Source organism: Hemitrygon akajei, chromosome 21, assembly GCF_048418815.1.
Source record: "Hemitrygon akajei chromosome 21, sHemAka1.3, whole genome shotgun sequence".
Classification (NCBI taxonomy): Eukaryota; Metazoa; Chordata; class Chondrichthyes; order Myliobatiformes; family Dasyatidae; genus Hemitrygon; species Hemitrygon akajei.
The window spans coordinates 45,477,415-45,490,552 of NC_133144.1; the positions used below are offsets into that span (position 1 = coordinate 45,477,415).

At 41.3% G+C, this 13,138-nt stretch overlaps 1 protein-coding gene across 1 annotated transcript in view; it reads right to left on the minus strand.

The window, feature by feature from the left end:
* The window catches only part of col13a1 (collagen, type XIII, alpha 1), a 121,590-nt gene that overhangs the window by 96,650 nt on the left and 11,802 nt on the right, over positions 1–13,138 (minus strand). Inside the window, exon 5 of the mRNA XM_073025335.1 lies at positions 6,632–6,682. Coding sequence (XP_072881436.1) covers positions 6,632–6,682 — 51 coding nt within the window. The remainder of the gene's footprint in view (positions 1–6,631; positions 6,683–13,138) is intronic.

Below are 13,138 nucleotides of genomic sequence, written 5' to 3' on the forward strand. Positions count from 1 at the left end.
CAGGTATGAGCCTAAAATGTGAATCAAATGTCCATTTCAGGTAATAATTTTGCACAACACATGTAGGAGCCAGGCACACAGCAGCACTGAGCACTTCTTAATCGAATTTACTTGTTGCTGCTATTAACTAATGGTGAGGCAGATTTTATGTTGCTTTTTATTATTTGGATTCTGAATTAGATGAGTAAGTTTTATATTTTTCCTATTTCTCACAACGCCATCATCAAGACAGCACTTCACTGGGCCTCCTGAAGAGCGGAGGAAGCATGGCAGACCAAAGACAACTTGGCACCCTACCACACAGACATAAATGAGGTCTCTGAACCACACCTGGGCAGAATAGAGAAGATGGCCAAGGACAGACGGAGACAGAGGACCTTCATTGCTGCCCTAAACGCCAGCAATGTAACAGTCAGAAGTGTGCACTTGTGCCACGAAACAGAAGACTATTCAGCTCATTGTCACTCAGTTGGCTTTTACAGTGATCGTGACAATCCCAGTCCATCCCTACTTGGCTATAAACTGACCTCTATCACATAGTCATCAACTCCACCCACCTACCATTTACAGTAAACTACCATCAAGGACATTTTTGTGATGTTGGGGCAACTCTAGCACTTGGAAGAATCACACACCATCTCGGGGTGGTTCCCCGAGTTGCTCCTTCACAGCTCCAACGACCTGGGTTCAGTTACTGACCTCTGGTGCTATCTGAACAGATTTTGCACAATCTTCCACTGACTGTTGGTAGGTTGCTTGTGTGTGTGTGTGTGGGGGGGGGGGGGGTCTCTCGTTTCCTCCCACATCCCAAAGCCCTGCAGGTTAACCAGCTGTTATAAATTGTCCTCAGTTTGCAGAAGAGTGGTTGAGTGTGGGAGATGATGGAAACGTGCAGAATAAAATGAGATTGGTGTAAATGCATACTTGATGGTTGGTTCAGACTTGTTGAGCCAAGGGGCTTCTACACAGACAAAACCGGAAGTCAGTATCAAACCAAATCTTAGTGAGACAACTACATTAATAGCTGCAAAACCATGCTGTTCAACCTTTATTGGTATTCAAAACTGAATTATTACACTTGAGGCAACCACCTTTGTGGCACAACTAGCTTACATTCAAAGTGCCATTATTGTATGCAGGAATTTTGAGAAAATGAATCTCAGAGTGTTATATGGTGACATGTACATACTTTGATAATAAATTTAGTTTGAACTTTGAATATGGGGAACTTATTAAACAACAGAATGGTGACTTTTTTTAAAAAAAAGTTAAGGTTCAAGGTTATTCATCACATGTATATTGAAACATGAGTTTTTTTGTTAGCCAACACAACCAAGAGCTGGGGGCAGCTTGCAAGTGTCACCACATAATCTGGTGCCAACATAGTATTCCCACAATGCTTGCCTTTACCCCATCAATGTTGGACTAATAGAAACCAGTATGCAAAATTCAAAATCTCAAGAATATCACTGTAGTGGTAGTAGAGGAAAATCAGTCTTAAGTCATATAGATATAAGAACAATTTTCTGATAGTTTACAAGATTATGAGATGCATCAATAGGGTAGATGTTGAGAGGGGGGAAGGTCTAAAGGAGATTAGCAAGGCAAACATTTTCTTACACCGAGAGAGGTAGATGCCTGGAATAGGCTGCTGAGGGGAATGGTAGAAGGAGATACAATAGTGGTTTAAGAGTCTTCTAGAGAGATACATGAATATGCAGGAAATGGGGAGATGTGGTGGCAAGCAGAACAGATTTACCGGTAATTTAATTTGACATTGCCTTTGGCACAGACATCGTGAGCCGAATGGCCTGTTTCTGTGCTGTAGTGTTTCATGTTCTACATAATCGAAAGGAAGCGAGACAGACAGAGAAATTTAAGGACAAAATTCCAGAGCTTAGGCCCAGAACAGCTGAAGACACAGCCGCCAACAGTGGAACAATAAAAATCCAAGAATACTGAGGAGGCTGGAATTGAAGGAGTGTGCAGATTGTGGTAACAACCCCAGTCTATAGTCTGCCAGCTCATGTAGCACGCAACAATGAAATCTCTGAACCTGCCTGGCATGTACAGCAGGCACTCCCGGAACCATGCCCACAAGAATGTCTTACCTTGAGGAAGCCAATAATGTTGTTCTGTGATTTGGTGTCTCATGTTATGTCTGCGCTCAGCTGCTGTGGTGTGAGTGATGTGAGGAGCCGGGGAGTAAAGGGTAGTCCTTTCCCCCAGGATCCACCCCTCAGCAGCTGAGAGTGTCCAAACTCCTACAGGATAAAGTAATACTGGGAGCTTCCTGGAAACATGACATTCACAGTGAGGGCATTTTCATGATCCGCAGTCAGTTCCATGGAGTGGAAGCCATAAAACAAACATTTCTGGTGATATAGAAGGACTGCCGCATTAAGGAGAGCTCAGATCAGCACACAAGTGTGGCCAAAGGCTGCTTGCACCTGTGGGGCACCAGCCATTCCGGCAAACCTTACTGAAATAGAAGTGCACTTCTCACATCTCCATGAATACGGAGCCTGGATGACCTCTTTGACGCCGCGCTGAGCAGCATTTTGGGAGATGTGGTGGAGATCTGCTGCAGCTGCTAGGAAAGATCCTGTGACAAGGAAATTCAATGTCACCACGACCTTGACCTCCGTAGGATGCCACAGAACTACAAGAATACTTCACATCTACAATGGTAGATTTGAAAAACCTGAATTGTTAATGTTCAGCGGTCCAGATAGGAGGTGGTGCGTGTGACGACTCTTTGGATGCAGACTCTGTACAGAAGGGCACATCCAGTTCCTACCCTGAAGTTTTGATGAGCCATAAACACACAGATGCCTTCATAATAGGCCTGCCTGCATCATTCTGTTGAGGCACCCACTGAATGAGAAGCAATCAGCTAAATGCCAGCTAGAACAATCACTGTTGGTTTAATTGTGCTTTCTGTGGAGTTTACAATGTGTCCCCGCAGTCTGGCATGGCCAATGCCAACAGTTAAATCGCGAGCAAAGTGACAAGCTTGCACCAAGCGCTCCTGGTTTGGTTGATGCTTGGTGTTCAGAAATGAGTGGTGCATGAAAATCAATGCATCTGAAGTCAGGGAGCAGTCAGGTACACTGGTGCTGATCATGACTGAAAACACACAGCCCAATTTTGTGATTGCTGCAGTTTCATCTGGAAATAATTTATTCCAAGTGAAATCAAAATTGCATCACCTAGCACTGCTTGGTCAGTGCTATGTGATCCAAATTTAAATTTCTTCTTTTTTTTTTCAGCATAGCAACAGTTCCAAGCCAGAGTTAATACTCAACACCAGCTTCCTCACAACCTTGAACCAACTCATCAACAAATTCTTCCAAGTGCTTGCCAAGACTGGAAAATTTGATCTTTGATGAACTAGATATTTCCTCGTGTTTTAGTTATTTTCTTTATAGAGATTGTGGATGAGCGGAGATTTACTGTGTGTGTGAAATTCTAAAAACTGCAGACGGTACAAAAGGAATTACCTAACAGAGGGTACTCACAGGATTTGGAGTTTGGAGGTGAATTGAGTAAATTAATTTCGCCCGAGTGTGACTGGGGTGGACAGGAGGGGAGAGTTGTGCTGGATTTCACTGCTTGATGAATCATTTAGAGTCGAACCCTTCGTCTGATTTAAAACGTATCTGGAAGTTCTGTCAGCTCTACAGATGTGAGGCGAAAGCTGGAGAGCAATTGTCGTTGGTATGTTAATAATGAGCCACATAAATGCCTCTGACTCCCAGAACTGAATTGACATTTTACTGCCAATTGCAGGGTGGTTTTGCAAGCAAACGCTAGCAGCTCCTCACATACGTCCAGTGGCCACTTTATTAGGTACCTCCTGTGCCTAATAAAGTGGCATCTGCGTATACGTTTGTGGCCTTGTGGCTGTAACCCATCCACTTCAAGGTTGTGCATTCAGAGATGCTTTTCTGTACACCACTGTTGTAATGCGTGGTTATTTGAGCTACTATAGTGTTCTTAACAGCTGAACCAGCTTGGATATCCTCCTCTGGCCTCTCATTTTAAAATTATTTTTTGCCCACGGACCTGCCGCTCACCGGATATTTATTTGGTTTTTGCACCATTTTCTGTAAACTTTTGAGACTGTTATGCATGAAAATCCCAGATCAGCAGTTTCTAAAATACTCAAACCACCCCATCTGGCACCAACAATCATTCCATGGTCAAAGTCACTTAGATCACACTTCTTCTCTATTCTGATGTTTGGTCCAAACAACAACTGAATGTCGTGACTACGTCTGCATTCTTGTATGCACTGCATTGCTGCCAGGTGATTGGCTGATTAGATATTTGCATTAACAAGCAGGTGTACCTAATAAAGTGGCCACTGAATCTATATGCCAAGTAGTTCAGGATTCCTCTCACCTGTAATTAGGAATTCCGTGACTGAATCCACAGGAGGTTTGGTGATGAAGCACAAAGATACCCAGCACCAGATACTGTACATCTGCTTAACCAATAAGCTCCATACCTAAAAAATGGCCAAAACTAGCCACAACTCACCAACTCTAACCCGTACATCTTTGAATGTGGGAGGAAGCCAGAGTATCAAAGGAAACCCATATAGTCACGGGAAGAATGTACAAATTCCTAACAGACAGCGGTGGGATTCGAACCCCACTCTTACAGCTGGCACTGTCACAGACTGCGCTAACTGCTCCACTACCCTGTCACCCACATTAATCCTATTTACCAGCATGTGGTTCGTAGTCTTCTAGTCAGCAATCCTCAGACTGTGTTGGGCTTTGATGCAAATGACACATTTCTCTGTATCTTTCAACGTACTTGCAACAAATTAAGCTAATCTTTTAAATAAATGTTAATTTGAATGCTCAACTAGATACTACAATGTTAAAAAGGAACTTGCCTCCACCACACTCTCAGGTAGTGCCCTCCATGTTAATATATTCAATTATCTTAGTTTTTCCAAAAAATAACTACAAATTCTTTAATTATAATAGCTTTAGAGTATATTTTAATGTTTCTGAATGTCAAGTGCATGGTTTAGTTCTGTTTCGAAGTGTCCTGCTTGTGGAAGCAGTTTGTTACATCACATCATAGTCAACACAGAAAAAGGCCATTCAGCCCACAGAGTCTGTGCTGGCCATCAAACCACCCATTTACTCTCATCCCATTCCATTCTCTCCATATTTCCATCAGCTCCCCTCAAATTCTACACTCAACCATACACCAGGAGCAAATTACTGGGGCCAACTAACCTACCAACCGGCATGTCTCTGGGGTGTAGGAGGAAACAAGCACTTTAGGAGGAAACTCATATCATCATAGGGAGAACATGCAAAGCCCACACAGACCACACATGAAGTCAGGATCAAGTCCAGGTCTCTGTGAGGATTGGCTGTGACCTGGGCCTTGGATGACTGAGATGAAGACTGGAAGGTGGTGGAAGTTGAGAATGGGTGTAGATGACCATGCCCAGGACAAACGTGATGCAAGTATCTTACTATCCACACACAGCATTAGTACTCTTGGCATGGAAATGGCATTAGACATGTACAGGTGATTCACCCCAGTCACATATCTGCAAGCATGCAAAAACACCCAGAAAACATTTATCATGTGTCATCCACACAGAAAGAAAAGTATTTTCAATCACTTGAAAACAAGTGATTTTGTTGACTACTTTGGTATTTCAGATTAGACTGAATGATACAATCAAAGGAGGAAGTTGTTACATCACTTGTAAAGCAGGTACAAATTACATCATTTTAGTGCTTTTTTTATACAAAACACTTCCTTTAAGAAAGTCATTAACATAAAATAACTTGCATAGATCACTGAGATTTTTTAAATTATTTGTTGTTTTTGGGATGCGGGTGATGCTAGCAGAGCCAGCATTACTTTATTTCCCTAATTTATAAAGATTGGCTTTATCTGTCACATGTACATTGAAACACAAGAGTTAAATGTGTCATTTGCGTCAAATGAAATCAGCGAGGACTGTGCTGGCAGACTGCAGGTGCTGTAACGCTTCTGACATGAACATCGCGTGCTCGCAACTCACTAATCGAAACTCGCATGTCTTTGGAATGTGGCAGGAAACCAGAGCACCCAGAGGAAACCCACACAGACAGAACATATTATTAAATCCTTGCAGATATTGTTGGGAATTGAACCCCAGTTGATTTTACTGCTGGCACTGTAATAGCATTACGCTAACTGCTATGCTACCATGCCAACCCCACAGTAATTGCTCTTGAGAAGGTGGTATTGAACAACCTTCTGAAACCAATGCAGTTCTTCTGGTGTAAGGACTCTCAAAGTGCAGTTGAGGATGAAGTTCTATGATTTACATACAGTGATAATTGAGCTATATACTAGATTTCCAGGCCTGGATAGTATGCAATAAGGTATCCTTATATCCTCATTCATGTAACGGGATTTAAAGCAACAACATGGAATGAGAGATGAGTGGCATCTGCTGCACTTAGTGAGCACCAGCATTGTTTACGTTATTGATGCAGAACATTCAAACCTGCACTGGTTGATCTTCCACTATTTCCTGTTTCAACACACAGTTACTGAGCACACGGTGAGGAAGGAATCAGTAAAATACGGTAGGACTCACAGGGGGGCCACGGGGTCCAATGATTGAGATGCCGGGATCTCCTGGAGCTCCCTGTGGTAGAACGGGAAAAGGCAATCAGACCATCAGAATCCATACAGAAACAGATTATATTTTATTGTGGTTCTCCTCTCGCCTGTGACCAAGATCTTCTTCTAGAAACCAAATTACAAGAAATATTCTGAAAAAAGTGAGCACCCGTCCTAACCAAGAAATGGATTGTTCAAAAGTTCAAACTGGTGAACCCCATTCACAATTGAAGCATCCAGGTTGTATATTACATATCATAGTCACAGTAACCATCTTTTACCCTGATTGAATTTTGGTACATTTTACAGAAAATTTTACAGAAATAATTTTTGAGTAAAATAAAACAGAGATGCATTTTCTTTTGTAACCTAACCAAAGTCTTTACATCCCACTTTTTTATTTGCCGTTCAATGGTTACATAGCATATTCTATAGAGCACCCCCCACCCCTAAGAAAACAGTGCGCTAAAAGCTTTTGTTGGGCAGGCTGCAATATTGTATGATTGGTTGTGGATATAAAGAACAGTTTGTTACAGCGAGATGATCTTCCTCTTTCTCATATTGCTTTTTCAGTACCTTTGTATGACACCTCCTAGAATCTCCCAGCAAGAGTGGAATCAGTAACCTGTTTGTGGCAGCTCCTTGGAAGAGCTCGGAGTGATCAGGAGCCAGACCACCACCAATGACTCTTCTTACCTAAGCCAACAACACTGATACTCCGAGCTACCAGCATGGAACCAAAACCCAGGCAGTTTACCAGGCTTTCCTGTCCTACAAACACCAGGATATAATGCACTTCTATCACTTCCTATGTAATTGAAGGTACATAACTTAACACAGGCCAGAAATTAGAACCAGCTTCATATATGTGTAATACTATTAAATACATCCTTATTTTAATTGCTGAGTGATAATGGAAGCTAACATTTATATTATGTCTAAATCCTAAATAAAATCACCTCATGATGCTACTGAGTTCCTCCTGCATTTTATGTGTGCTACTAAAAACAACACATATTGCTCAGGCTGCAGTGGCACCGAGGTGCATTAAGGTGATTAACATACTCTATTTGAAATGTAGAGAAAATACAGAATTCAAAAAGCAGAATACCTATTTTACTCAACTGTATAGTATTTGCACTTATGCACCTCACTGCCATTTATGAGGCCAAGCACTTCATCTGTATCTGGTAGTAAGTTGTGTAAAGTGTAACATCTAGCTTTGTGAAGATTTTCTGTCAAAGAGTGTTAAGTGTGTTAAAAATTATGTTCATTTCAACTTATTGACAAAGAATGTGACAGGAACACACTGGAGAAGCTTTAGGACGAGTACACTGACTGTTGACTGGCAGCTCCATAGAGGCTGTCAGTCATCAGGGCTTGGCACATCTTGGAATTCTGCGTCTGCTCAGCCAAAGGAGGAAATCTGAATCGAGAATGTGACAGATCTGAACTCTTGCTCTGCGGCTGGACACACCGTTAGCAATGCAATGAGGCACTGATATGCTGAAGAGAAGGGATCTGACAACCAGTCCTCCGTGTTAAACCAAGGAGGGCTGGTTTACAAACAGCTCATGTCACCATCTGTGTGGAGAAGCACTAGTGATGTTATGTGAGTGAATTTTTCTTTATTTTAATACTCAATTTTATTGGCTTTGTAAAGTGATTTAATGAAATACATTTTAAAAAGTTTGTTGTTTAGCTATTTGAATCTATTTGAACATTTTTAAGAATCTCTATGAGAAATCTAGAAGTATTTTAAAAACCCTTGGAAGTAATGAAAATGTACTCTGTCATCCAGGTGTGAGATCTACTCAACATTTAGAATGTTCTTGGAAGCTATGGACAGGAGGTCAACCTGCTTCATCACCATGTGGAGAAAGCAAATGGATGTAGGCACTAAATACAAGTAAGCAGAGACCCTGGGCATGGGCCAGATCCATAAATTACCATGTCCAGAAGACACGTCGTTTTTAGTGGAGAGTCAAAGGATGTGCCCTTAAAATTCACCAGTGTATCAGTGCAAGAACAGCCTTGCCTTGCTTTACATCATCACATTGATGTGTAGATTAGAGATTAGGCTAAATGTGGCAATAGAAAGACGTAACACTGCATGATGTTTAATGTGTTTTGGCACACCTGAACTTGACTACATTTTGCTGGAGAACAGCCCATTACATATTCTTTTCAAGCTTCAATGGTAGTAGTGCACAATAGTTTACTTAAGTAGTTAGTAACTGATTATTAGGAATGATGGCAGACGGTGCTTCTGCTCACAACGACTGTGCTTCCTTGTTAGTACTGTCACTCGGACTCGATGGAGATATTGCAGCCACTCTAAGTTGCTAAGCCTGTGCAAGATGCCTGGAGTACTCGATCAATTAGTTTGAAAATGACTGGTTTTTGGTCACTATTTTGAGACACATTATAGGAGCCTGCAGTTGCTAATTCCAGATTTGTACTCTATATCTATATCAACATTAGATCAAAGTGAAGAACAGATGCAATTTATGAGTCTTTGCTTTAGAACACAGATTCCACCTTAAAGGCTGCTTGAGTAAACAGCAAAACAACTATTTGTGAAATTTAGTTTTATAGTATTTAGAATTCCTAACATTCACAAAGCAAATTTAAATAACATGTACAGTTCTGTCAGGTTGTAGGTTACTCAGTGAACAAATCTATATTCCACATAGTTATAGTTCATCATGATTCATTCTTCATGACAGCAAACCAGATACAATGCCTCAGATTTCAGGTTCAAGGTCCACACATATAGTCAATCAGACTCAGGGTTGTACACATTATTCACAGATAGTAGATTGGAAATTTTTCATTTGATAAATTAATTGCAGAAAATTAATAAATGTCATTTAAACAGATTCAGATGACTTGATGAGAAAGGAGAAATGCATTCCAATAGCCTATACAGACCCTATACTTCAAATACTTTTTTTTAACCTATTGAGCACCTTAATTTTCTTTAAATGAGTTTTAACTTGTTGGTACTTTAGCAATGGCTTAGTAGATCACTTTAAAATATTCTGTACACCTTACTTGCAAGATATTTGAAATAAGCAATGTTTGATTTGACCAGAAATAATCTATGTCAATCAGTAATGGGGAAATGCAACAAGGCAAGGGAATGTGTACTGATTAACTACTTTGGTTCTGTCTTCACTAAGGAGGACATAAATAATCTTCCGGAAATAGTAAGGGACCGAAAGTCTAGTGAGATGGAGGAACTGAGGGAAATACATGTTAGTAGGGAAGTGGTGTTAGGTAAATTGAAGGGATTAAAGGCAGATAAATCCCCAGGGCCAGATAGTCTGCATCCCAGAGTGCTTAAGGAAGTAGCCCAAGAAATAGTGGATACATTAGTGATAATTTTTCAAAACTCCTTAGATTCTGGATTAGTTCCTGAGGATTGGAGAGTGGATAATGAAATCCCACTTTTTAAAAAAGAAGGGAGAGAGAAACCAGGGAATTATAGACTGGTTAGTCTGACATCGGTGGTGGGGAAAATGCTAGAGTTGGTTATCAAAGATGTGATAACAGCACATTTGGAAAGAGGTGAAATCATCAGACAAAGTCAGCATGGATTTGTGAAAGGAAAATCATGTCTGACGAATCTTATAGAATTTTTTGAAGATGTAACTAGTAGAGTGGATAGGGAAGAGCCAGTGGATGTGGTATATTTAGATTTTCAAAAGGCTTTTGACAAGGTCCCACACAGGTGATTAGTGTGCAAACTTAAAGCACACGGTATTGGGGTATGGTATTGATGTGGACAGAGAATTGGTTGGCAGACAGGAAGCAAAGAGTGGGAGTAAACGGGACCTTTTCAGAATGGCAGGCAGTGACTAGTGGGGTACCGCAAGGCTCAGTGCTGGAATCCCAGTTGTTTACAATATATATTAATGATTTAGACGAGGGAATTAAATGCAGCATCTCCAAATTTGCGGATGACACGAAGCTGGGCGGCGGTGTTAGCTGTGAGGAGGATGCTAAGAGGATGCAAGGTGACTTGCATTGGTTAGGTGAGTGGGCAAATTCATGGCAGATGCAATTTAATGTGGATAAATGTGAGGTTATCCACTTTGGTTGCAAGAACAGGAAAACAGATTATTATCTGAACGGTGGCCGATTAGGAAAAGGGGAGATGCAACGAGACCTGGGTGTCATTGTACACCAGTCATTGAAGGTGGGCATGCAGGTACAGCAGGAGGTGGAAAAAGGCAAATTGTATGTTGGCATTCATAGCAAAAGGATTTGAGTACAGGAGCAGGGAGATTCTACTGCAGTTGTACAAGGCCTTGGTGAGACTGCACCTAGAATATTGTGTGCAGTTTTGGTCCCCTAATCTGAGGAAAGACATTCTTGCCATAGAGGGAGTACAGAGAAGGTTCACCAGATTGATTCCTGGGATGGCAGGACTTTCATATGAAGAAAGACTGGATTGACTAGGCTTATACTCACTGGAATTTAGAAGATTGAGGGGGGGATCTTATTGAAACGTATAAAATTCTAAAGGGATTGGACAGGCTAGATGCAGGAAGATTGTTTCCGATGTTGGGGAAGTCCAGAACGAGGGGTCACAGTTTAAGGATAAAGGGGAAGCCTTTTAGGACCGAGATGAGGAAAAACTTCTTCACACAGAGAGTGGTGAATCTGTGGAATTCTCTGCCACAGGAAACAGTTAAGGCCAGTTCATTGGCTATATTTAAGAGGAAGTTAGATATGGCCCTTGTGGCTAAAGGGATCAGGGGGTATGGAGAGAAAGCAGGTACAGGGTTCTGAGTTGGATGATCATACTGAATGGCAGTGCAGGCTTGAAGGGCCGAATGGCCTACTCCTGCACATATTTTCTATGTTTCTATGAATGGACAATATCAAGTGGTGCGATGGAACAGGGATACAGCATCATGTTATGGAAATCCATAACAGTACTGTACATCTGTGCAGGTTAATAGGGTGGTTGAAGAGGCAGATGGGATGTGTTTATTTTCTAACTAAGCCACAGTGTACAAGAGCAGCGAGTTTGTGATAAAACTACATACAGTGTGAGCTTTCGTTCTTTGTATAGTTCTGGTAACCACATTTCAGGAACAATGTGCTTGCACTGGACAGGATAGTACTTCAGCCAAAGTACAGAAGACAACAAACTGTGCAAATGAAAATATAAATAAATAGCAATAAATAATGAGATGAAGTGTCCTTGAAAGTGAGTCCATTGGTTGTGGAAGTGGAGGCACTGCTGTGCTTTCTTCACAATTGCACTTCCACGTTGGGCCCAAGACAGGTCCTCTGAAGTGAAAACACTGAAGAATTTAAAGCTGCTGATCCTCTCCACCTCTTATCCTCCAAGGAGGACTGGCCCCATGGACCTCTCGTTTCCATCTCCTGAAGTCTACAGTCAGAAGCTCATGATGAAACTATAGCAGATTTTTTCTAGGATTTATGTCCAAAACTGAAAATGGTACTTAGTATTTAATTCATAGAATGATAAGCATTCTATAATACAGGAGGAGGCCAGTCAGCCTGTTTGTGTGTGTTGAACACGATCCCAAACTAATTCCACCCAGCAGAAGTTGTGCATAAAACCATAAGGCCAAGGTATTTCTGGGCAACAACTTCAGAGCTGAAGCCCCAAAAAGAGACACCCACCTGGAATTGTACTTCCCTGTAGTGACAATCTCCTGCAGTTTTTCTGAAAGAATATGAATTTCACCAGAGTATTTGCTCAGATTTGAATGACCTATATGATCACACTAAGACGCAGTAAGAAGTACATAGAAAATGCTTGAGCAAAGTGCTTCAGGGTTGAAGAGGAGCCTTGCCCTGAGTCAACTGTTTACTCTGTTCCATAGATGCTGCCTGGCCTGCTAAGATCCTCAAGCATTTGATGCGTGTTATTTTGGATTTCCAGCATCTACAGATTTTCTCATGCTTGTGACTGAAAGAAATAAAGCAGAGAGGATAATTTAAGCTTGTTTTGATGCCAGAGCGGCTAACTTCAAACTCTTGGCACAAACCTTTCACTGGATTAACCGTGACACACTGGGCTATTTCTGAGTAATCCTCACTTAGTTATTCCCGGAGCCAGGTAGATTGCCTTATCGAGAACATACTTCAGCCACGTTGGAATTAATGGAAGCTGTTGGACCAGATTTAAATCGACGAGACAGAGTGGGATGATTGCCAAGCTAAGGGCTGGAATGCAGGAATAAAATGCAAAACACATTCTTTGAAAACAACAAAACTGAAACCAATGGTATGTAATGAAGAATTTGTTCCACTTTCTTCCACCCACTATATCTACAGTTACTGGACCAACTCAGGCACTGATGATGATGCTGGCAGCCTTATGGACAGTGGGTACCTTTTGGAAATGTAGTGCTGATTCCTAACTGGCTATCAAAATGCCATCAAATGAGATTGTCAGATCAAGAACATCAAATTTTCTTCTTTAAAAGTACTA